Source organism: Calidris pugnax, unplaced genomic scaffold, assembly GCF_001431845.1.
Source record: "Calidris pugnax isolate Ruff unplaced genomic scaffold, ASM143184v1 scaffold24, whole genome shotgun sequence".
Lineage (NCBI taxonomy): Eukaryota > Metazoa > Chordata > Aves > Charadriiformes > Scolopacidae > Calidris > Calidris pugnax.
Genome location: NW_015090922.1, coordinates 18,804,094 through 18,829,094, shown reverse-complemented (window position 1 = coordinate 18,829,094; position 25,001 = coordinate 18,804,094). Strand labels below are relative to the sequence as shown.

General features: G+C 39.5%; 1 protein-coding gene across 1 annotated transcript in view; it reads left to right on the top strand.

Moving 5' to 3' along the window:
* The window catches only part of CRIM1 (cysteine rich transmembrane BMP regulator 1 (chordin-like)), a 181,823-nt gene that overhangs the window by 9,559 nt on the left and 147,263 nt on the right, over positions 1-25,001 (top strand). Inside the window, exon 2 of the mRNA XM_014950989.1 lies at positions 6,332-6,505. Within this exon, the coding sequence (XP_014806475.1) occupies positions 6,332-6,505 (174 nt within the window). The remainder of the gene's footprint in view (positions 1-6,331; positions 6,506-25,001) is intronic.

Sequence of the window (25,001 nt, the reverse complement as noted above, 5' to 3'; positions counted from 1 at the left end):
TTGGTTTTGGGTGCGGGTTTTTTTGGGGGGGGGGGGGGACACGGACTGTTTTGTTTGGTTTTTATTTTGCTTGTTTATTTTTTATCTCCTTGCTTTCCATGTGGCTTCAGTGGAGTTTCTGATAATTGAGTGGAAAGCTGGTTTGTTTAAATACTTTCTGCATTCCTTAGTATGAAATAACTGCCTTGAGACTCATGCAGAGCTGCTGCAGTGAAAATCTTTCTCACTGTATTGGGGATTTGATCATGTGAGATACGTGCTCTAGTTTGAATAAGATAAAGCAAGCAAATTTAAGACAAGCCTTACGTGTGTCATGTTTCTGAGATACCTGAAAGTGTTGGTACGGTTTAGCTTTGAGAAAAAACTTTATCAGGAGGCTGCAAAGCCCTTTTGTACTGATGTGAATTCCACATGAAGATCAATCTTGGGAAATGGACCCTTCTAAAAGGTTGAAAAATTGCTTTATCATAAAGCTCTCAGCTGTGTATCTTACCATCAAAGTTTTTGCCAGCTCTCATCTCCAATTCATGACTTCACTGAAGGATTAAGTTGTGAGAAGGGAGAGGATTGCAGCCAGTGCATGAGCTCAAACTCACTTCAAGGCTAGCCTTCCCTTCTGCTGCTTTTCAAGGTCTGGGGCTGGGTTTCAAGCATTCTTTAGTGGTGATTAGTCATTTCTATTGTTCAGCTGCTCCAAAACATGAATTTCCTTTCCATCGTTCTTTTTTTTTTCTGTTCAAAGAGAAGCCAAAGCCTACTGGCAAGAAGTATTTCCTTTTTTTATTTTAGAAAGTCTGCAGAATCCTTTCAGAGTCTTGTACCATCTTAATGAGTACCACTGATTGGAAAATGCTGTTGTGTATACCAGTGTGCTGGAGTGGCAGGGCTCAGACCTTGGGTCTGCTTTGATGGAGAAGCTCCAGAAAGGTTCCTCTCCCTTCCCAGAGGACAGTACCAGTTAGGATCACTTCTCTGTCACTGAGAAATGCATTCTCACTCCTCTAAGTGCAGGATTTAAAAGGATGCAAGAGTCTCTAAGGTGTGACTTTCACTGTTTCATTTTCAGATCAGCAATGTATTTGATGGTCTCTTTGCTCTTTCAGCATCCTGCAAACCTGTCTGTCAAGCTTTGAAAAGGCAGAAATAGCTGAGTAACATGCTGCAGTTAACCGGAGTGAATTCCCATAATTTCTGTTTATGTTTACCCCCTCGCCCCTGTACTGTGGATCCAATGCTTGTATATTAGTTTTCAACAGTGATGCTTTAGTGACTATTTGAGTCATTACTTGCTGGTTTGAGGTGATGCATTATTTTTATAAATGGTGAAGGAGAATAGTATGTGTTTTTTCAAACAATAGTCGATATTCATTAAATATCCAGAAAGGAAGAGGAGGGTTGGGGCACAGAAGAGAAGATTCTGTGGTGGGTAGAAGAAGTTGAGAACTTCAAAGAAGGGAGAACAAAAATTTAAGTGACGGAAGAGTCTCCGAAAAGGTCTTTCCTTGTGCTTTTAACTTGCACCTGTTTTGAGATGGTTCTTTGCATATGGGGATGATAAATGCAACTATAGTGAGCTACTGTGTACTTTAAAATAAGACTCCAAGTTAGTTTCTCATAGTTGCATGTTTTTCTGGAAACACAAGCAGCTCTTCGGGCGAAGAAGACATACCTGCTTCAGTTGTGAACATCACACCCCACACAACACTGTGGTGCTGTTGTGAGTGCTGGTATGTAGAATTTAGCACGGAAGAAGTGATGGAATGCTGCTTACCAGAGACATGTTTCTCAGACTGTTTCCCAGACTTGACCAGTTGTTTAAGGGCCTCTTGTTCAGCTTGTTAATGCTTTAATCCTCTTCTGTACTTTAGATGCATGCTATGACAGGACTTGGGAGTTCAGCAACCCAGAGCAGCACTTGAATTGTTAGCAAGCTGAAACGTTTGCTTTGCAGAAAGCAAGTATTATATGATTGACGGAAGAAAATGTAAAAAGTTTCAAATTAACATGATGCCTCCCCTCCCATGTCTTCCTTATAGTATGAAAGCACATTTGGACATAATATTTCTTTAATTCTTCTAAGGCTTAACTTTGATCTGAGTGAATGCAGAGCTACCTTATCGCCCAAAAAGGGAACTTGCCTCTGTGAGTTGGAAAGAGTGGGGACCTGCATGTAGATAGAAATGATTTGGAAGAGAGACTTTCAAGTTGTAGTTATTGGTCTGCTGGGAGGATTTGAACTGCTTCTAGACATTTGTGCAAAATGTTGTTGAGTCCAATGTTGTTAAGTCCAACAACAGTCTAATGTCAACTCAGGACTGCTAAAATAAGTATCCCTTCCTTTTTTTGCCCCTGCCTGATCATGCCAGCACAGTGAGATGGTGGAAACTGCAGCTAAACTAAGATCAGCTTAGATGAAAACTAACAGTTTGCTTGGGCTGCTTTTCAGTTGGATTGTTTCTAAAAATTTAATAGTGTTAAACACCTACTTGATTTTTTTGTATTTCTAAGTCAGCCTAGTAGATAGGATGCACATAGCAAGGTGTGCGAGGCTCTTAGATTCATGGGTTTTGTCAACCCTGCTTGCAGAGTAGTAAAGCATTCACAAGTGATTATATCTCAATTTCTCAGATTTCTGGAAGGTATGCATGAAAGAGCACTCTTCTGAAAAAAAAGCCATAGGGGAGGTCAAACAAAACATGCAGGAAAATATGCTACAGCCTGGAATTGTTTGTGAACTGTCCCAGGTCTCTGGATCACTGGTGTGTAAAAGTTTGGGTTTTGGAATAGTCTGCAAGACACGATGATTTTGGAAATAATAAAGGCTAGGTTATATGCTTCACAGAGCCTAGATTTTGTTCAAGACATGTTTCTGTTATCAGTTGAAATATTGCTGACCTCTAAAGGAACAAGCATTCTATACTGGATCACTGTTTATCTGCATCAAGCAGAGCACTGGATGCCTTTGCATCAAGTAAGTTGTCCTGATTTGATATAACACAGAACTAATTTTCTTTTCAGTAATTTGATTTTTCAGTTAAGCCTCTTCTTAAGGCTTCTTTAAGAAGCCGTTTCTTAAAATAGAGCATCTGTCATTCATTTGGTGCCCAGCCTAAGCCACGACATAAGTAAAGCTTTGAATCAAAGTGAGGCACTGGATTCATCCCTTTAGCTCATGTGAGTGCTTTCATGTGGTTGTACCTTTCATTCCAGGGAATTTTGTTCTGTCTGTACCAATGTGACTTCTGAGGGTTTACCTTAAGTGGTAAACAAGTATTCATATAACAGGACCTTTAATTTCTGTTCATAAAAGGACCAAATCAACTAGGAAAAAGAGTCTTAATTCTGCATGAAAGATCGCACCAGACTTTGCATTGATTCACTGAACTTTGATGGAAAACTTGTTTCTAAATGAAATTGTGTGAAAAGCAGTCCAGTAAAAGGTATCCAGGCTAGAACTGGATTTGCATTCTTCCTGTCTGAATGAGACTTTTTTTGTATTTAGTCACAGAAATGAAAAATATCTGGTTTCAAGATTCAGCATGTTAGTTATGTAGTCTGCAAGTATTCCTAAGGTATTCCTCTTGTCTTCCATCTTCTTAATGGCTGCTGAGCTAATTTTTGAGGGGTGAAGTATTGAAGACTTCAGGTGCACCTAGTATTGGGCCATGGGCTTCCTGTGTACCTCCTTTTCTGCTCTTTCATCTGAAAACCCACAAGACGTGGCAGGTGAGATAGAATCATAGAATGGTTTAGGTTGGAAGGGACCTTAAAGATCATCTAGTTCCAACCCCTGCTGTTTGCAGGCACCTCCCACTAGACCGGGTTGCTCAAAGCCCCATCCAGCCTGGTCTTGAACACTTCTGGGGATGGGGCATCCACAGCTTCTCTGGGCAACCTGTTCCAGTGCCTCACCAACCTCAGAGGGAAGAATTTCTTCCTAATATCTAAAATATTAGATATTACCCTTATGTGGTATGAGCAGCTCTTGTGTAACAGGGACTTTTCTGGTCTCTCTGTCAGCCTTGAAAGATCTAGTGCTGAAATACCACAGGGCAGAAACTGACAAGGTGTCTGAACTGGTGTGCTGGAAAAGCAGAGGCGTGCTGTGTGCCCCACCTGTCTGTGCTGCACTGGTGCCAGGATGCTGCTGGGCAGAGCAGCTTGAGGGAGCCAGGGGCAAAGGTGCCCTCCTGCATCAGCTCTGCAGCCACCAGGGCAGGCGAAGGTCCAGGCCTGTAGAGGGTGGTAGGGGAGAAGAGCCCATGTGACAGAAATAAGGAAAAATTCAAACCCTTTACACAGACTGATCTGGATGAAGCCATGGTCCCTGCGGTTACAGAATTTGAAATGCTGACTCTTGGAGCATAGCTTACAGCCCCTTTTGTTCTTGTCATTACGTGGATTACTGCTGTGATTTGTAAAATACAAATTGTCCAAGCTGTATTCCGGCTTCTCAAAAACAGGATGTATTATTGTTCTCCAAATTCTCATGGTTTTTGATGTGTGGTTGTGTTTTTTTTTTTCTCTTCCCTCTGTGTGCATAGCCTCCTCATGATGGAAGTGTCCCAAGTACTGCTGAAGTGGCATCTTCTCTTGAAAGAATTTTCATAGTTTCTCTTCAGGAACTTCTACACTTTCTTTGACTTTTATTGATACAGATGCTTTATGGGATGATAGGTTAATGCTAGCTAAAAAAAAAAAAAAGACAAATTACTTCCTGGGGTTAATGACTACTCTTCCTTTGCTATTTTTATGGAGTACAAGAGCCGTGAGGTTCCCATGGAGGTTCCCTTCTTCACATCTAAATTTGACTAATTCGTTTATTCTTTTTCAACAAGGTACTTTGACTTATAACAGAAAGCAAGCAGTTGGATCTACAGGGAGAAAGGTATCTGTGAGAATCTGTTGGGATACTTGCTGTAGATCATGTCCTTAACTGTTGAGCAGCTCTTTCCAGGTGTTGTTTTTTCCCCAAAAGAAGAAAAATGGCAGGTTAGGAGATAATCTGTGTGTTTCTGTGAGTGGACAGCATTTACATGTCAACCTCATTGTGATTGTGTGTGTATATGCTGTTACTTACTATCAGTTTTTGGACTTCTGTTGAGTGTGAGACTATTGAATGACAATTAGGTTGTATTTGGCTGTGGCATCCCATGGACAGCTTCTGACAACCCCAACAACAATAGAAAACCCCACCCTTCGTAGCTGGAAGATGCCTTAACTATTTTGAAGAGTTTCTTGGCAAGATCTGTATTGCAAACTTGCTTGTGGATACTATATAAAATTGGAGTGAACTACTGGAAGGCACAATGCGAAGGAACATAAAGATGTAGATTGAAAATAGGTATATTTTCTTACCTGTGTGGCTATTTTGTAGTACTTGTTTTGGTAGACAGACAAGGTTGGCAAATGATCTGGTGCTCTATAGCAAAGATACCTAATGCCTAGTTTATTTTCTTCAGTCTTGCATAGAAAGCATGCTTAAATTTCTGAGCTGATGGATGCTACTGTATGTGTACTTCATCTAAGGAAGCTGGGACTTTGTAGGACTGGTAATCTTGGTGGAACTCTGGATTGACTGGATTTATTGCTTACTGGAGAAAGAAAAATCCTGTTGCACGTAGCCATCTTCTAAAAAGAACACAGGCAGTTGTTGTTCAGTGGGAATATGAGTTATGTTTGATGGGACTGATTCAAAGGGAGCAGAATTATTTGAGCAGAGAGACTCATTCAGGCCCAACTATTCCCCTCCCCCTTGACAGTAAGAAGCGTGATGGGCTTGAGCAATTCTCTTGGAGTATGGATGGTAATCCAGGAGTGCTGGAAAACTCACTTTTGGTCATAATACAGAATGGAAGGCCTGGCATCTTGCAGTATTTTTGTAATAAAAAGTTATCTCTGGAGTGAATTTTATGTGATGTATTTTTTAATCGAGTTTAAAAAAAGCTCTTTCTGACTCAATTTTGACTTCTATAACAGCTGCAGATTCTCACTTCCATGATAAATACAACTTCAAGTATCTGTAAAAGTTATTTAGGTTAGAATAGCACTCATTTATACTACAGCAACAAATTTCCCTGAGACAACATAGTTTTTCATACAGATGTAAGTAAACAATGCTAGTAGCTGTAGCAAAATGGGCAATAGAGCAGCTGCAAAATGTGGTATTTGGCAAATCCCACAGTTTAGATTAATCCATTTTTTTAAAATCTGTTATCTTCTGTTTAGCACTATGTTGAACTTGAAATAAATCGCACACAACTCGAAAGCAGCTGAATTTATATACAGCAGCTGAAATCCAATAGTGAGTGAGTTTGTTTGTTTATTTTAGATGAAAACTGGGATGATGATCAGCTTCTTGGATTTGAACCGTGCAATGAAAACCTTATAACAGGTTGTAACATAATCAACGGGAAATGTGAATGTGACACCATTCGGACCTGTAATAATCCATTTGAATTTCCAAGCCGGGATACTTGCCTGTCGGCCTTAAAAAGGATTGAAGGTAAGCACTTGTCTTCGGTAATTCAGAGTTAGTAATTTTTCTGTGCATTTGATGGAAAAGCTAGGGTCTATTTCAATGTGGTTTAGGATGACTTGGGTAGTTTTGGATAGCTGTGGTCTTGTACTTTTAGAAGACAGTTGTATGTTTTTAAAGGAAGATAAGACTTCAGTAAGCTTGGCCTTCCAAATGCTTAGATTTAAGAATGGAAGAAACTAATGCTTCATGCTTTGTGTGTTACGCAGATTTAAAGACTAAAACCAGTCTGTTTATAGTAGCTACCTTCCCATATCTTTTGCTGTAAAGCAGTGTGGAAGTCTCTTTAGATGTATTGATGTGACTGAACCATGAATAAACACAGTGGATTTTAATAGCAAAGGCATAGAAAAAGGAGTAGTTGTTGATCATACTTGTATCTTTTTTTATATGAATGAATTGCTATTTTGTTCAGGTTTACGTAACGAAGAATTAATTTATTGCTCATTTTTCAGTGTCCATGTTTCCTTGATTAGATTTGCATTGACCACATATGTTTATCTTCTGCACGCATACATGATGGGGTTTTTGTTTGGATTTTTTTTGCTGTTGTTGCTTATGGCCAAACTGGAAATTAGTTGGCTCAAATCTATCCAGCTGGAATGAAACTCCCATGGCATATTTCTAGGATTGCTTTGAACAGCTATTGAATGTTTGATATTGGGCCCTTTCTATGATGCTGTGGTTACTGTTTATTTTCCAAAGTATTCAGGAATATGCCAAAGTTGATTAGGGGTGTGAATCTGCTTTATTAGTCTGCTTTAAACCAACATTTAAAGTAACACTGCAAAATTAAATATCTTTATAAGGCTTCTAGTGCTATTTAAAGTTACCGTCTTTGAGTTAAGAACATGTGATCTGATGTCATCTGTTATTCCTTTTGTGATAAAATTCTTTTCCAGCTACAGAATTTAAATAAGGAGGTCTTGTGAGAAAAACGTAGCTGGTGAAAACATGTTGATTATTGTCAGTCATGATGTTGGTCACTAATGGCATATACAAGTTCTTTGTGTGGTCTTTTGGTGTGGTTTTTCTTTAGCTCTAGGAAGAGGAGAGGCACAATCTTTGGCCCTTTATTGCTGTAGTAGTGGGTGGTAGCTTACGTGGGTTCTTTTGTAACCTTACTTCTTTTTTTCTCACTTGTGTGTGACTAAGTCTGTAGTAGTTCATCAGGACTTTATTGGCGTGACGATTCATAATGTGTTTAACTTGCTAAGAAAATCTGCCATGGGTGCCTTTTTAGTTTCTTTGCAGACTTGAAAGAAATGGACTTAGTTCGTGGAATTGCATATCTAAAGCTTCCAGCAACCTCTGGTTTTGGCTAGATTCTAATTTTTAAAAGAATAGCATTTTAAGCTTAGCCATGAGGTAACAATATTCTGCATGTAAACAGTCTGGTATGACAGCAGTGGTGCAGTTGTTCTTGAGGTGTTGAGGTTTTTGTTTGTTTGTTTGTTTTCTTATCTTTATTTTTGTTTTGGGGGGACATAGGGAGTGTGTTATTCCAAAGCCTCAGACTATAGGGCTTCAGTAGAAGAATTTAGGACCTGTTGGTTTTTAGTCCTTCACAGATAGGAAGGATAGTTGATGCAAGTGATGAAACAACAACAGTATCCTTAAATATCAGAACTCTGGGAGTTATAAGTTGAGTGTTATAACAGTCCAGCTTGTATTCACAAGAATGTGAATTTGCATTTACATCCTTGCACTATGAAACCCTACCACTGAGGAATGTTTAAAGTTAAATCTGTATGCATTTCCTAATAGAAGGGCAGAAGTCATAGCATAACTTTGGTTTGTCTGCGTTTGACATCTGTAGTAGGTCAAATCTGCCTACTGTGTTTTGCACTGTAAATGTTTATTCTCTGTTTCTCTAGCTAGGATTGGGAATTGAATGCTAACTGCTTCTGGAGGTTGTTTCTTTAAATGTATTAGTTCTTGTTTTGGTTATTAAAATGTATGCTTCATCATGTACCTAAGCTAATAATGGAAAAGAACAACAACATTTTTCCCCTTGCACTTGCCACCTCCCTGTTTGTTAAGCAAGCCAGCTCTCTTAGGTAAGTGGGATAGCCACTCTGGTGTGTCTGAGCCAGTATTTGCTGTTTGATTATTTCAGGCTTTCGACGTTTACAGTCTAAAAGTTAAATTAATTTAAAGTTAAATTAATCCATTTAGAAAGTCCACATGAAACATGGATTAGGTAGTATGCAAACCAAAGAGTTCTTTGAGCATGTTAAAATAGAGAAATCTTTCAGTTTCAAGGCAAGCTAAGTCTTAAACTGTGGTGTAATGTAAAAAAGGGGCATTAATAAGATCTGTTAAATATGTCTAATTAGGATTTTCCTGAAATCCAAAGTACTGATGTATACTTCACTCTTTTGGCTTGTCTGTTAAAGATAATAGCAGAAAGATTTAAAACTAGTTATTTAAATCTTGAAATCTTCTAGTAGAATCTGTCATGGAAAGTGGGACAGAGAGAGGGTATTTGAACTTCCCTGTCCTCACCACACTTGATGTGGATAATTAAATATACAGTGTGATTACAAAGACCTAAGTTAAGCACATGAATGAATATGCTACAATCAGAGTTTCTGCAGAAAAGTTAAAGAAGAAAAGTGCCATCTAAGCAGCTACTGCCATGTGTTTTCTACTTTGAGGATACTTACTAAGCAATCGATAATGTTTTGTGTTGTTTGGTGATGCATGTCACTCTGCAAGATTTTTGATATCTGTTATAAGTGTATGTATCATTCACACGTTGATGAACTTCCATAAAACGGAGGCAAGGGAAGGCACTTAACCTCATCCTGCTGAGGGGAAAATGGATAAGGTAGCTTTCCTTCTAATTATGGAGGTAATTGGGAAGGGGGAAAGTCCTATCAAGTGACCTCTATTTTTTTGGTAGTACTATTCTTAAAAGCACAGCTGAAATAGATTTATAACGAAATAGATGAATAGCTGAAATAGATTTATTTGACGAATTGGAACCTAGAAAATTAGTAGTACACAATGGCATCTAGAGAAATTCTGGTTCAAGCAGTTTCATTAAAGCTGCATAGCTATGACAGGTTTTCTTGGATTGTACAAATTCATTTAACTGAGGACCTGTCTTTGTTACCTGAGCAGTTGAGGCAAGGCTACTATAGAAGCTAGTGGTGCTAGATCAGCGTGGTTTGCTTGTTCTGATTAAAGTAAGTTCTGCGGGTTTTCTTTCTTCTTTCTCTCTTTTTTTGTTAGTTCAATTTTTGATTGTTTCCTTGAAAGAAGAAGGGAGGGTGCAGTTAGGCTGCCCCAACCATACCAAGTATCCGTAAGGCCACGCACAAGAGATACTGGTGCTAATGTGTAGCGTTAGCTGCAGTTGCCAGTTCTCTCAACCTGTATGGCTCGCTGAAAGCTGCCTTTGCCTGCAGATGGGCAATCTGTTCTGTAAATATGACCTGGTAAATAACAAGTGGTGAGCTGAAATCTGGAGTTCCATTTCCAGATATGAATTTGTATGTGCGAAGTGGTCAGGTCTTTTACATGTACTTTGGTTTCTTGTCTTTTTGTGCGTGCACCTTCCCTTTCAACTTCCTCTTTTGTCATCTTCCTTTTTTTATCTGGTTTGTCTTATACTTAAGCTTTTCAGGCTGTGTGTGGTCTTCCCTTCTGGGCTTGATGTCAGTTCTAGCTTGCTTACTTAGCTAACCCAAAGCATTTTTTTCTTATTACCTTCATATGGAATCTCCTTTCCGTATCAGCTGGTGTCTGCCTGCCATCCTGGGCTCCTCATATTTTGTTCTGCCTTTCTCTTTCCCTGCCTCTTTTTCTTGCTTTCTTTGCCTGCCTATTTCATACCGTTTGCACCCCAATTAACTTAAGCCACATGAGGCAAATAAGACATCTTTCTGTCCTTCCCCAAAATCAGGCTGCATGGACTCTAAGGTCATGTTGCTTAGATGTCATTGACAGGGCCTGAAAGCCATATTCTTTATTTTCTCTCCCAAAGTCTTGCTCTGTCCTGAACCGGGGAAGCCTGTAATAAGGAGAATCTGTTTTAATCTCTACACAAATGTATGTAACTTGTGTAGGGGAGCTGATGTCTATTTGCAGGAAAGTATGGAGAGGGTAATGTGAGGTCTCAGTAATGCAGGTACTGAAGACAGTTGTTGTCCCCATCCCATGCTCTTGTTTTCCTGTAAAATAGAAGAATTGGATATGTTTGAAAGGAACTGGTAGGTATCTTCTAACTAATCTTCATGTAGACATACTGCAAATGTTCCAAGACTTGTTACTTGACTAGATTATCAATAGCATAAAGTACATCTATGCCTTAGAGGTCTCCCAACTCTATTGCCAGGCTTAAAGTGCCTGTTTCTCTGCATGGAACATTAGTGACTTTTCATATAGAAGGTTTGTATGGAGGTCATGAATCATCCTACTGTGAGGAAATGCACACATTTGGGGCTAGAAAGAAACTGTCTGGAAAAGCTATCACATAACTAAATAATAATAGATTCCTGTGTTGGATTGTGGGGTTTTTTTGTTTAAAATGCTTTTGCTTTTAGTTATTGTCTTGATGAGTGCCTGCTCTGATATGGTTCAGGAAATCCTGTGTACTTGAGCTTAGAAAGCTTGTTTCTATTCAGGAGACTGCTAATGATGACAGCTTTGTTGAACTTGGGCTGCTGGAGTGGACTCTGGAAAATACGGCCAGAGGGTGAAAATTGACGAGATGCCATCTGTCTGAGCCACAGTAAAAGGCAGAAGTCTAATAAGCTGCATCTACACATTCTTGCAGTCATGATCTGCTAAGAATTAGGTGCAGACAATACAGAACTGTCAGTTCTTCAGATTTTGTGGGAGACACTGAGGACTGGGGGTGAGGGAAGTGAAAGAGGAAGTAATTTTTTTTTTAATCAATATACATTTGTAGGGCATTGGTAGGTGGTATGTCTTTGGGGTTATAGCTGTTCTAGCAGAGAATGTTATTTAAGGAGCGAGTTATCTCCTTTTCTTTCTGGGAGGTGGGAAGAAAGTCATGAGTCGGAGGCTATGCAGAGCATAAGTGCCACCAGCCATAGAAAAGGTGGTGGTTTTGTGTCTCTCTTAATGTACACTTAAGATCTAAGAGGAGAAACCCACTGACTTTCTTTATCAGTTCATACTCTACCCAAAGAATAAGCATTTTCCATGTCAAAATTAAGCATGGTCTTCGTTTGGAATATATGTGAAGGATAAAATTTGTACCTTTTTGATGAAAGATGCAATTAATCCTTTAGGAGAATGAACGCCCTTCAGTTGCATCTATCTCTGCATGTAAAACCTGCTGCTGATACTAAGTTATTGAAACACTTATTTTAGTAGTTGCTTCTTGGTTACCTGGCTTGCACTTTTCTAATCTATTCGCTGCTGTCCTTCATAGGTGAAAAGAAAAGGCCTTTCAAGTCGCTGGTATCTATTAAGCTGGCTTATTGCAACATACTCCTTGCATTCCATTATTTTTACATGTAACTGAATAACTTTATACTGGCAAATGTTGCAATACCTGTTAGACCAGTCCTGGAATAATAAATATGAGAAGGTAATTTTATTCTGAATGCTTGTTTGGTTGTTGTTAAGTCTGATTTTGTGTTAAACTTCACTTGTGTGGTCTTAGTGGCTGCAGCAATGTTGAAAAACTAGAACAGAATAAATCTAGCTTTACGCTGAATTAACAGGCAAGGAGGGGAGTGAAATACTTTCAAATGTGCTTAATCTGATACACTTTCCACTCCTCTCACATAACAATTAACGTATGTTTTTGCTCAAATAACTGAACTTTGAAGGTTGGCATGTATTTGCAATGAGGAATGCAAATGTGGCAAAGGTCCAGATTTTACCCTTGAACGTGTTTGTAAGAGCCAAGTAAATGCATTTGAAGGCAAAATTTCAAATGAAGCATGGAGGAAAATAGCAATAGAGCTTTCAGCCTTTGTTTCTGAATGCACAGATAGAGGAGGACAAACCATTTGATGTGGAAATCATGCAGATTAGGAATACTGATATAAACTTGAATACACAAAGAAATCTTCCAAAAAACAAAAGGGAGGAGAACTCATTAATTGTTAAGAGGGTCTTGTGACAGTGGCACATCTGGCAGTGCAGTTGCCTTCACAGCATAACAGAGTGGTGTTAAATTTGCAGGACTTGTCACTTTTCAGACTCTAGCTCATCAGAGAACCGTTCCCTGATGAAGGAAGTATGATCTCTTCCTAATTTATTGACTATTTTGGCATGTCCTATTTTTAAGATGAGTTATCACACAGAGAACATCTGTGCTATGAAATTTCAAGCTAATGGTAAGAAAACCTTGCAGAAGTTTCAGAAAGAAATCAAAAGGGAAAACTGACTTTTATATTTCTGCATTAATGTGGCTGGATACCTAATTTTAGGCTTAATTATGTTATAAATAATTCTGTTTGTATCGATGGGGGGAAAACTGCATTGCAGAAGCTATTAGGAGGGAAGATAGAAGAAAACTCAAAACTGAGCAGCTGGTTAAAGGAAAAAAAAAAAGGAAGTGTTAGAATCGCAGAAATGACTTACACTTGTAACTACTGCTGCGTCTTTACACTTCTATTTTTTCCTTGCCTTTTTATGTAAATATGTGTTGTTTCTACTGTGTAGTAACTGAGTTTATTTTCCTACTGTGCTACGCTTGCTCATGTGAGCTGCTGTGCAGATGCCACCCTTGCCTTTCCTTCTTCTACATCCAAATCCCTGGGGTATGTAATGCTTATGGAGAGGGTACTGCATCTTCAACTTGTGACGCTTCAGTTTCTTTCAAACCTGCAGTTTCTGAGATTGCTGTGGACAGAAGTGTAACCTTAACTTGTCGGCCTCGGGATAGGACTGTGTGACAAACGCATCCTACAAAGCTAGCAGTCAGATGTGGATGGTCAGTGTTGTTGTTCCTAGAGACAAAGTAGCATTCTTCCTGCCTATTTCTTTTTCAAATGCTTACCTGCATTAATGTGAAATGGAATACAAGATAACCTGTTGAACCTTCAGCCTCTGTAAGAGAAGGAAAAGAGCAACCCGGGTATCCTACAGCTGGTAAGATCTTGCTTTTGGTAAGTTCTGTGCCTCCCAAATGTTCTTTTCTGTGCTGACAAGTAGGCTGTGCTGAAGTATGTCCACTTTAACTGTAATGCAAGTTACAGGTTTTAATGAATGCTTGTTCTTCTGTTAAAACTGGGGAAGAAAGAAAATGGAGCAGGTGACTTTCAGCAGAACGCTTCCAGATACAGTGTTGATCGAGGATCAAAAGTTATCTACACATGACAGAAGAGATCTGAGCAAAGATCTCGAATTGAATGATGTGTAAACATTAGGTTAATGTTGCATACTAGCAGGAAGCTATATTCCTGTGGCACTTGGTGTGCTGGGTCACAGGTCTTGTTTTAACAGGACAAGTCTTGTTTGGATATATGCAGCATTGATGCTGGCAGAGATAAGTGAATGTTGGATTATTGTATCCAGTGATAGTGGTATCAGTGACACACTGGTTAACATGACATTTTTAATACAATGGTTATGTCTCTATAAATAATGAGGAACAATTTGTTGGAAAATAAAGTTGTCTTATGTTTGATTACCTCCAATGGACTTCATACTTGTCTTTCTAAAAGAATACCAACACTTTGTAATTGGTTGAGTAGCATGGTGACAAACTATTTTAGCTCTTTGCCTCCAAATTTAGGCCTTGAATTATTTTGTGAAACTTTCTTGTTGATTTTTCTAAATAGAACAAACACTGTGCAGCTTCCATGGCATCAAACTAACTTTTCTGTGCAATATAATGAAGCATTATCTGTAAAATGTTTGTTTGTGATAAGAGGGATGGAGACTTGAGTTGAAGCAAGATCCCGTGAACCAATTGGGTCTTGGAGAAGCTTTAGTGAAGTTGGATAATCCCTTGCAGAGGATGGAAGGTGGGAGGGAAAAGGAGAAATGAGCAAGCAGTGTTTCTGGAAAACTTCCATTGGTTCTACTTCAGAACAGGCTGAAGATACAATGGTTAATAAGTTTGGTTTGCCCTGGCAGCTTTTAAGTAGAGCAAGGATACTTGTATAGCTGTTCCAACTGTACCTTTTTCAATATGCTTAAGAATCTAAGCTTAAGTCCATGCTTTCCAACTTAAACATTCCAAAAATGTGTTTGAGCCTGTTTTTATCTGTAATCTCTACTAGAAGATGAAATATTTCTTTCCCCGCGTATACAAAAGCACTTGCTAATTAATATGCTAATAGAAGATGTCCCTATCAAGTAATTTGCAAATGTAAAATTTCTGCTCTGTAAGAGACAAAAGGATTAACATTGCTTGTTGTGATATTAGTGTGATAAGAAAAACAAAACTATTCCCCTTCCAAAAATGTTTGTTTTTTAAAAAAAAAAAAAAAAAAAAATTTTGTGTTCTCTGCATTAACTTTTCTACACTGTTGTTTTTCTATGGTGATAAACTCAGGGGAGGCTTAAATTGCTGCTCAAACCCTTGGGGTCTAGCTGAACTCCTGCCCCCCACTCCTCACCTCAGCCCAATGTTCCTCTCGGCAGTGGAACTGACCTGCAAGGAAAGAGTCCCTAGCTTCTTTCCACATTCATCAGAAGTGTATCAAAGACTTAATTTGTAATAACCTCTGGAAAATGTTGTAAGTAGGATATTATCCTAGATTTATCTTGGGGCTGTGCATTGAGCACTATCACTTTAAGAGAACTTCGCATTACTAACCTCTTTTCTCTAGGTTATCAGTCCTTATGAATTTGAGTAGAATTAGATCTGGCTGATGTTATGTGACAAATCCGTAGTCTTCCTTTCCCTTTTAAGAAAGGAGTGGTGTGTGTGCACGTGTGTGTGTGTGCAAAGCCACTCCAGGTTTTCCTGTAGCCATGACTGCTTCAGTCTAACTAGCTGTAACTGACCGCTGACAAATCCATAAATCTAGGCAGGAGGTTTAGTTCTGAGCTTATTACTCCTGTTTGCCTGTTAGTCTGCCCTTCTGGGTTCAGTAAGAGCAAGTGTTGCTTGATTGCACCCTCCCACCCCCCAGAAGCCCCCCTGCATAAAACTTTTTTGTAAGTTCCTCTTATAAAGACCTCTGAGAAGACTTTCTCACCCTACCGCAGAGCATTAGCAGGGATACATCTCGCAGTATGAACAAAAGTCCAAACACCTGTTAAAGGGTGTGGAAACTACCTAGTTGTAAATAGCCTTTTCAGGACTCAGTTCCACCTTTCTTGGTGACAATGCAGTGAGATGGTCCTTCAGCCAGTATCCTTACGTGCTGAACCTGAGTGTAGGTGGTACGTGCGTGCCCTCTATGGATGCTTAAAAATAAAATGCCTGCTCTCCAAATGCTGGGCAGTCTACTTACTGTCAATATATTTCAGGCACATGTTTATGCTTCTAGTTACTGATAAAGAATTCCTCTACACAAATACTTGGGGAGAGGGTGTGTGTTTCTTACGTGAGACACTGACCTTGAGGTTGAATGGCTTTCTCAAAAGAATAAAAAAAACAACCCTACAAACATGAAACCAAAGGCATTCTTAGCCTTAGTGCCAACAAGCAATAGCTCTACCCCCTCCTGAATTCCTGCACATGTTCTCTTCCCTCTTGTTTTAGGATCTTTATTCAAAGTGTTTCTTTACATTCTACATACATTCTTCAAATCCAGGAAAACTTCCTTTCTCACTGATGAAATAACTTATATGAGGTACATTAAATAGTTTGTCTAGAATCAGACATGTTATGTCAACTTATGTTAAAAGATGTAAATTCTGCCTTTCTGGACAGGAGAAGCAAAGCTTTCACTAACTGTTAGCTTCAGTTAGGGAGAGAACAAATAGTACTTTTTTATGGTCAACTTTGTTCTAGAGACAAAAATTGTTGTTATAGTGACAAATCAGTCTACATAATTTGAGGTGCTAGAATTTAGATGACTTGTCAGATACATAATCCAGAATTGCAGCTTCTATAAATGAATGCACTAATATGTTAAATGTTAAACATGTTTTGGCACTACCATATAACTTCAGAAGGACAAAGAAAACACTCCATTGTTTTAAAACAAACAAAAACCACCCCAACCCTAAAACTGGCAACTCAAATCTACTTGTGACCTCTGGCTAGTAGATGCAGTCACACACTGTAGTGGAGGAAATGCCTGACATTCTAGCCTCTGAACTGGGGCTTCCAGCTCTTTGGCACACTTGCGTGTGTAGTCTGATGTCCTTTTCTCCTTAGTTGTCATTGCAGACTTCTTTTAGATGTTGATATGGGACAGAATAATGCCAGAAGCAGCATATGTCATCTTTCTGCTTTGGGTCTTTTTGTAAAGAGATTTATTGAGAGTTTTGAACATAGCTCCTACTCTTGTATGTTTTTAGAAACCAGGTTAGAAGATCAGTATCACGATTTCACAACTTCAGTAAAAATACTGTATTCTGAAAAGCCAATTTGGATGCTTCTGAAGAAGACCACTTCAAATATCAAAGATTGTCCAATAAACTTGTGACTGATATACTATACTGGAATGCTGGATAAGAAATAAGGCATAGAATAAGTCAAACACAATTTTCTAATTAGTGTGGTGTTACAGTTTGTGGGCAGTATGAGTATTCCTTACCTGGATAGAACACAGGTGACAAAACTAAAATACCAATCTCAATGCTGCTGCTTTAAGAAAATCATACTATGTACTGCTTCATCAGCAGTAGAGTTAGAACATGTGTAACTGGGTCTGCCACACTGTTCTAAGCATCTAGTCCTTACTTGCCCTCTGTGTGCAAGCCACTGCTTCCAGCTTACAGCTTGCAATAACTGGATACATTCTTCTGGGGCTCTGTCCTGCAGTGTAGGCAGACTAGGTAGAAGGACAAACATCTTGAGCCTGGAAATCACCTGCTAGAGATACAGAACTATCAGGAGCTAAATCCTGCCTGCTTGAACAGAATCTGTCCCTGAACAGGGTGCTAGCAGCTCCCAGAGGTCCTGAATGAGAGGAGCAGAGTAAGGCAGGTCTCCTCATCCCATCTTTCCCAGAAGCTGAAATGAGAAAGAAATACCCATCTTCTTTATTTTTCCCAGATATCTCTTTCTGGTGTTGGAAAAATAAAATGCTTAACAGATCAGTCTGTTTATGTTGTTCCCTGTGCTACTTCAGGTGTATTAAACAAGAAATTGAGTACTTCAGGGAAGCGGAATTTTGGGAGAACATAAAAGTAACCAGGGATGGATGGTGTTCGGATCCTGACTTGAGGGCTGTACCTTGATTGTAAGGCTCCATTGCTTATAAAAAAATGGGTGAACTGACTGATTCACTGATGGGTCAGGGTCTCTTACAAAATATGATATGTGTAACATCTAATGACTGAGTCTGAGGTGCAGGTCTAGAGATTCATAGAAATGAGGGGAGAAGAAAATTATTGTCATCCTCAACATATAAATGGTGCTATTTTAGAACTCTGCATTACTGCATAAAATTATTCTAACTTTATCATGATAAAAAAGTGTGTTTCCTTAATATTTTAAAAATTCTGTAGTGTGGTACTGAGATTCCTGAACCAGATCTGTGGGAGCTAGCACCATCTAAAGGGGTGATGCACATTGCCACTGCCTGAAAACAACCTAGTGGCATCCGTGCCATTCTGGGCACACTATTTATTGAAATGAGGCATAAACGAAGCTCTGGTTAACATCTAACAGTCCCTTATAAGTAGTTTTGCTACATGAGGGACTATGGTTTACTACTGTGCTCTGCAAGTTCCTTGGGTTGCAGCTGACTTTTGAGAGGTTTTCAGCACTAATGTGAAGCGAGTTTAAGTGAAATCTGAAAATGAAGATAAAGATGTACCTTCACTTCAGCACATCCCTAACTTCTTTTGAATGGTACCTTGGAATCTCAGTAATTTGAGTAACTTTCTACATGTAGATTAGAGTGCAAACGCTCACTGTAAGAAAGCCTAACGCTTTCTGTGCTGAGCCATCATCGGTTTGGTTCAGGAGGCTGCAAAGAGAAGCAATCTGTATCTGGCTTTTACTCACAGTCCTGCATTTGTGAAGTAGTGCTTTGCCAACACATTTATTCCCACGATCTGTTTTCCTTCTCGATCCTAAGGACTATTGCTGTGAAAGCTACTAGCTTGTTAACAAGGGAAAGGGCCTTGCTTTTTAGAAGAGATCTAGTGTGTCTTTATAGCTGCAGTTGACAAAACTCATCACTGGGTGATCAAACATGGCTTCACATCAAGGTACACATGTACCTCTTTTCATCATTGTGGTTGTTCTTGCATGCTTGTTTTACAGCTATATATTACAGAGCTGGAATTCAAATCTGTAGAATACAGAGCAAGAAATGAAACTTGCTGAAGTCGTCTTCTATTTTCTGATAAAAGTCCACCAGAGAGATCTGTGAATCATTGCTAGCTCTGCAATATTGACTCACCTGTGGTCTTCTGTAGCAGATATTCCTTTTTTCTTTTTTTTCTCCTTTTTTTCCCTCACCCGTTGGGGTGGGTGGGGAAATTGCCATAGGTTGTAGCTAAGGAACTTCAAGGGGGGTGGAGGGATTGCTATGGTATCAGAGGAAAAAACTAGAGATGGCAGAAAGATAGTACTTACAGCTGTATAGTGTTTGTGATCTTGCTTATGGTTTTTCTGGGGGGTGGTGGTGTTTGTTTTTGTTTTGTGGCTTTTTGGTTTGGTGTGTTTTGTTTTTTCTGGACTGAAATTGAAATATCCGAACCTATCTGTTGTTTATTAAGGAGCTTGTAGTAGATGTAGCCCAAAAGTGCTCATGGCTTACGAAGGTTACAAAAGTTGACAAACAGGGCTGGAACCTGGACAAACCTAGCTGGAACCGTCATATAGCCTAACAATATTATGAGGTCATTTCAAATTACACTGTCAAAACTCCCATGGAGGAAACATATCAGTCTTAAAGGGAAAAAAGTTGTTTGTCACCTGTCTATGTCTGTGTGAGGCACGTTCTCTGACAGTCCATTTCATAAGATTTCATTTCTTAAAAAAAATAAAATAAAAAGAGATGCAGCATGCCGCTTTGTGTTTTGTAGTCCGGTGGTTTGGACCTATCCTGACTAAGTTGGATGAGTGATACTTCTTTTCTCATTTGTGTTTTGTGTAAACAAAGACTGACCTAGTTTAGGCATTAAAGTGCTCCTGGCTTTGAATCCCAAGTGGGAAAGGGGGCTTTTGAGTTTATGGTCTGGCAAAAAGGGTGGTTTCTTCTAGTTGCTTGCCTTAAGGAGGTCCTTCCTCTGTGCTCCTCTGTCCCCCTGATGCCTTGACATGACATGCTGTGGGTCCATGCTGTGAGCTGGGCAGGGGAATCCCTTAAACTGTTGGGGCTGACAAAGATCCTTTATTGACAAACCGTGATGATGGTGTTATGAGGAAACAAGTCTTCTATTTTCTGCTTTTGTCTCTCAGTGTCTGTCTTTTTCTCTTTTCTACCCATGATTACTTTTGAGATTTGTTGGATTCTAGCAGTTATGAGAAATGGATAGGGACCTCAAAGATACTATAATACTGCAAGTACTGAAAATGGGCAGCAGACTGAGAGAAACCATACAGCACAAAATCAATTTCAACATTAGGCAGCAGAGTCTACAGGAGCTGGAGGAGGGATGAAGAGAAATATGCTGTGACTGTCTGAATAGCTAGAAAAGCTTCAATTGAAACTCATCACCTTGGGTGCTACAGAATGCAGTTTTGAAATGAAGCTGCAGGGAACCAGGCTTGGTAATTTCAATACTAGTGAAACCACATGCTCTTTATTCTGTTCTGTGCTGTCAAATGCTTCCAGTTAAATAAAATAAAGTGAAGGTAATAATAATATGGTAGAAATAATAATTTGAGGCTCTCAGTGCCACTAGGTGGCAGAACCCTTGCATCTGTTCTATGGATGTCTTTTTCTGTGTCTTGATTCTTCATCTGAATATATTGAAAATACTTTTCAGCTGTAGTGTAATGAGAACAGACAGGGATGCTTAGATGCTATCCTAATAGGGCTCGTATTGGTCATTGTTGTGGGAAACATGCAGGGCTTTCAACACTCTATATCCTTTATTGTTCAGGCTTCTTCTGCTTCTGAAAATCCTGCTACTCAAAGCGATTGATCGCATTTAGGTGACCACACATGACTCTCTTCTTTCCCTGTGTCTTGGTTCTATTCTTAATCAGAAATGAGGAGATGACTCAGTGATGTTTGGGAGGAGTGCATTGTAAGGACTAGCAGCAGTGGCAGGGGCATGGAGATAGTGAATCTGAGTTTATGGTGGAAAGCATAATTTTTGAGTGTTGGAAGCTTACAGTGTTGTGGAATGACTTTTTCTTGTTGTTGGGTGTTGTAGCTGCGTAAAGCTACCACTTGGAAACAAATGTATTTTGAAGCAATACCTGTTAATGACATCTTTGAGATTCCTCTTAGTGCCAGTCTTTGATTGCAATGTGCTTGTTGTCCGCTCAGTGTGGGAGATTAGTTTAATTTTATTGCTATTTCATTTTACAGAGCAGCTGGGGAGGTGGTTGAGAACAGCCCAAGAATAGGGCCATTGCCTGCCTGTATTTAATGGTAGAGGGCTGTGTAGGTCCTGGGTGTGGGGACATGGCAAATTCTGCAGTTATTATTGTATGTTTAATATTGTAATACTTGAGGTACAGTTCTCATCTTGCATTTGGGGATACACTGGGACCAAGCCAGAAGACATCCGCAACCTTGTGATCTACTTCATAGTATGCTATCTCTTCCAATGAAGACCTTGATGGGTAGATGCCTGGTAATGAGTCTGATAAATACTAAATGACAAATCTAAAAGCAACAGTGTGGATTTCTTTCTTTAGGTGCTGTATTTTAGGGACATCTTCTAGATATTTCAATTTGAAGTATGAATACTGATTAAAAGTGTCAGATTTCAAAGCAACTTGATTAAAGTTTTTGAAAGGGGTTAGAAACACAAGAATGTGATGCCTTCTCTGAATTTTGTATACAGTTGACGCTCTGCTGCAACAGGGCGATTTAATACAGATACTTCTGTTTGTCTGTGAAGAAATATGAAGGGGTACCAGCTGATTCCATTTGTTGAGTACCCAGTGGTTAGTTTATAACTTCATTTTGCAGTTCTAGAATAATCACATGAATGAGAATAGCCTTTTGAATGTAGTGTCTTTGAGGAATTGTAAAAATCTCTTATTTCTCAGTAAGTCCAAATGAAAGTTCGTATGCAAGAGGCTTCTCCCAGCTTCTAATTTTCTTCCAGTGCTAGTCAGCTGTCCACAGCCTTCTTACTCCTTCCCTTACACATCTCTGTTCCTGGTCCTAACCATCTTTTCTCCAGCTGCTCTGCATCAAATCGGTCCTATCTTCTGATGATCTTGGGCATGCCCATACCTCATGGACACCTCATTCTTCACTTCGTCCTCTGTGGATCTGCTCTGAACAGCTGATTGGGAAATGCAAGTGCTGTTGCAGCCTCTGTCTAGCTCTGCAGTACCACTTTGAGGATGGGGTACGGATATTTGGGAACTTCCACTCTGGGTGGTGCTAGGTTCAGCTCTCATTCTGGTCTGGTTTGTTTTGGTTGGGGTTTTTTGTTTGTTTTTATAAGGAGATATTAAGCTGTCAATTGCAGGCAGTATGACCTACTTTGTGAAGCACTATATTGGTTCATGAAACTGGTTTGTCTTTACCATTCATTTAAACTTAGTAGTGCTTGCCTGAAGAGCCTTTATGGAATGCATAGGGAATGTTGAAGGAAGTACTGTGAAGGAAAGAAATTCAGCCAGAAGTTAGGGTAGTTTGCAGAAAGGTGCTACTTTGGCTGTAGGTTTATCATAGGAAGATAAGTTAAAATAAAAACCTACATGCCAAAAAGTCAGCTGTTTTTAATGTAAATGTATTTTCAAAAATATGCTATCCTGCCAGAAATGCTTGAAGCCTTCTGATGTTCAGAATTATGTGTATGATTTTTCTCTTGTATCCTGTTCGGGACATCCAACTCCATATAATGGCTACCTACAAACCAATACCACAGAGGTCATCCAGCAGGCTTTATTTGTGGTGTAAAAGCTATGGGTATTTATGCATAATATAGGATTATTTTTGAAAATTACTTATATCTAATACATGCCTTAGTTCCTCAATTGAAGTTATTACTTTCCTACTTCATATAGTATTGTGAAGATGATATTACTTGAAAGTTTATGTGGAGGTTGGTTGTTATGGTGATAACCGTTTGAATAGTAAAAGTTTTATTCTTTTTTAAATCAGAACTTGACATTTCTTTAAAATTTGTGTGTAAAAAGCAGTCGTCTTTTCAGAGAGAAGTGTGTCGACTCTGCTTCCCTCTGCCATGTTGAAAATAGCTGGTGGTTGGACCTTGGCAACTTGAAAGCTCTGATACGCAGAATCTATGTGATGCCTGGTGATTCATTACTGTCATTTAAGCCTGGATGTAACATCCCAATTTTGTTGATAGTGTTGAAGTGATGATGATTTCTGATGAAACTATTGCAGTGATGTTGAGAGAAAATAACTTCTTAGCAAGCCTCGCCAGCCCTCAGATGCTGAAAAGTCCCAAAGCATATAGCGTGTTGGTGAAGGGGATTTCTGAAAAAGAAAATAAATACGTTATGGGCATGTGGAGACACTGAAAAGACTTTTTCTGGTAATATCCTGAGTACAATTCAAAAGATAGCTGTGGGGTAGGCATTCAGAGAAGCAGTATTAGAGATAAAGGTGTATTTCTGTCCTATGGATGAGAGGATGACTAACGTTGAAGAGAAGATTGCCCTTGTTCCAGAGGTCTTGCCTGGGATCCTGATGGGTTTTTGTCTCTTTAGAGAGAGGAGCTGGAAATCCACAGTGAAGGAAAATACCTTACGTTGCTACCCTTGTTACATTATGCCTTGTTTTAGAGGGTGTGAAACACTGCATGATGTCTGTCTGTGAGACTGGAAGACACACATGCTTGAAGAGGGATTTGGCCCTAAAACACTGTTTTATCTTGACGTACAGCATTATACCAGCTGAGCCTGTATGAGTGCAGTGGGCTTTATTTAGAAAGGGTGTTTCTGAATTCCTGAAGTTATGATAATCCTTTAGTTGCTCTGAAATGAGAGACAGAGAAGACTGACAGTTCTGGTTTGTATGTCCAGATTGTGGCTATGGTCTTGTCAGCCTGGGGAGAAAAGAGTTCAAATAAGTTTTGTGCCAACATCTGTGTGAAGATGTTTAATGTCAGCCTTGCAGTTCTTTTTCTAGTTCACAGTAGACATAATTGCTGACTGTGATGTAGGTGCTTTAATTCTGAAATATAGCTTGATGTCGGATATTCTTTTTCTGCTTACTTATGAAAGTGCCTTTGGGGAGAAATGCGTTGGTCTTGTGTGTCTTGTGCCCTCTTAGGGACTGGGTCACTCTGAGCTTTTGATTTTGGATTGCTTCTGAGACTCTGCCTGGCCAAGAAGCTAGACAATGAAGTTTTGTAGGGTCTTCATACCGAGTGGAGTAAATTAGATTTGGAGTGTGCAGCCAGTGGTTCTTACCAGGTCCAGCATGATCCTTTTTAGCAGGTGGATTAAGTCTATCAGCTCTGCAGTCCCTGGCTTCCATCAGTCTTGAGCCTGTGGATTCGTTGGCACTGGAGAAGGTAAGTCCCTTAAAAGGGAATTTTCTTTGGAATAAAAAAAACAAACCACCAAACCCAGCATCATTTTCAGATAGTTTTTGAGAAGGTAACTGTAAGAGTTAGTGCTGTGCATTTAGACCTTTATGAATGAGTTTCCTTCCCAAGAAAGCTATCTGAGGTCCAGTTTCCATTAAAGCTCTGTCACTAATGCTGTACATGCAAAGTGATCACATTGTGATCATAATTCTTGCAGAGAAGCGGTTTCTCAGTGTGGCTTTTTTAGTCTCACCAAGTTTTGCTGGACCCAAGGGGATCACAGAGTATTCAGGAGCAGTGCTGTGGCTCTTCCTTCCACAGCCCTGCTCTGCTCTGCTGGGGTAGGAGATGAAGAATAAGCTGCAGTTACTGCAGACTGTGCAAGCATTTGCAGAAACTAGTGACAGCTGATCCTCTCCTCCGAGGGGGATAGACCTGCTGCTGCTCCTCGTTCCTCTCTCATACAAAGAACTGTGCAAGAACAGACGAGCCAAGCAAGAACCGTGCTTGCCAGAAGTTTTAACACTCTCTCCACTCGTGCATATGAAGGCATTGACCTCCTTCCCTAAGGGCAATGGTAGAATTATTTTCTTTCAAGCATAATAAGTGCTTGTTGCCTTCCCTGCCCCGTTAAGACTTGGCAAAAAGAATGCTAAACAAACAGATGTTTTATCTGTGGAAATGTCTCTGTTATAGTCATGTCATGAAGTTTTCTACCTATTGTTAAGAAGTTCATAAATGGACTGTGCTT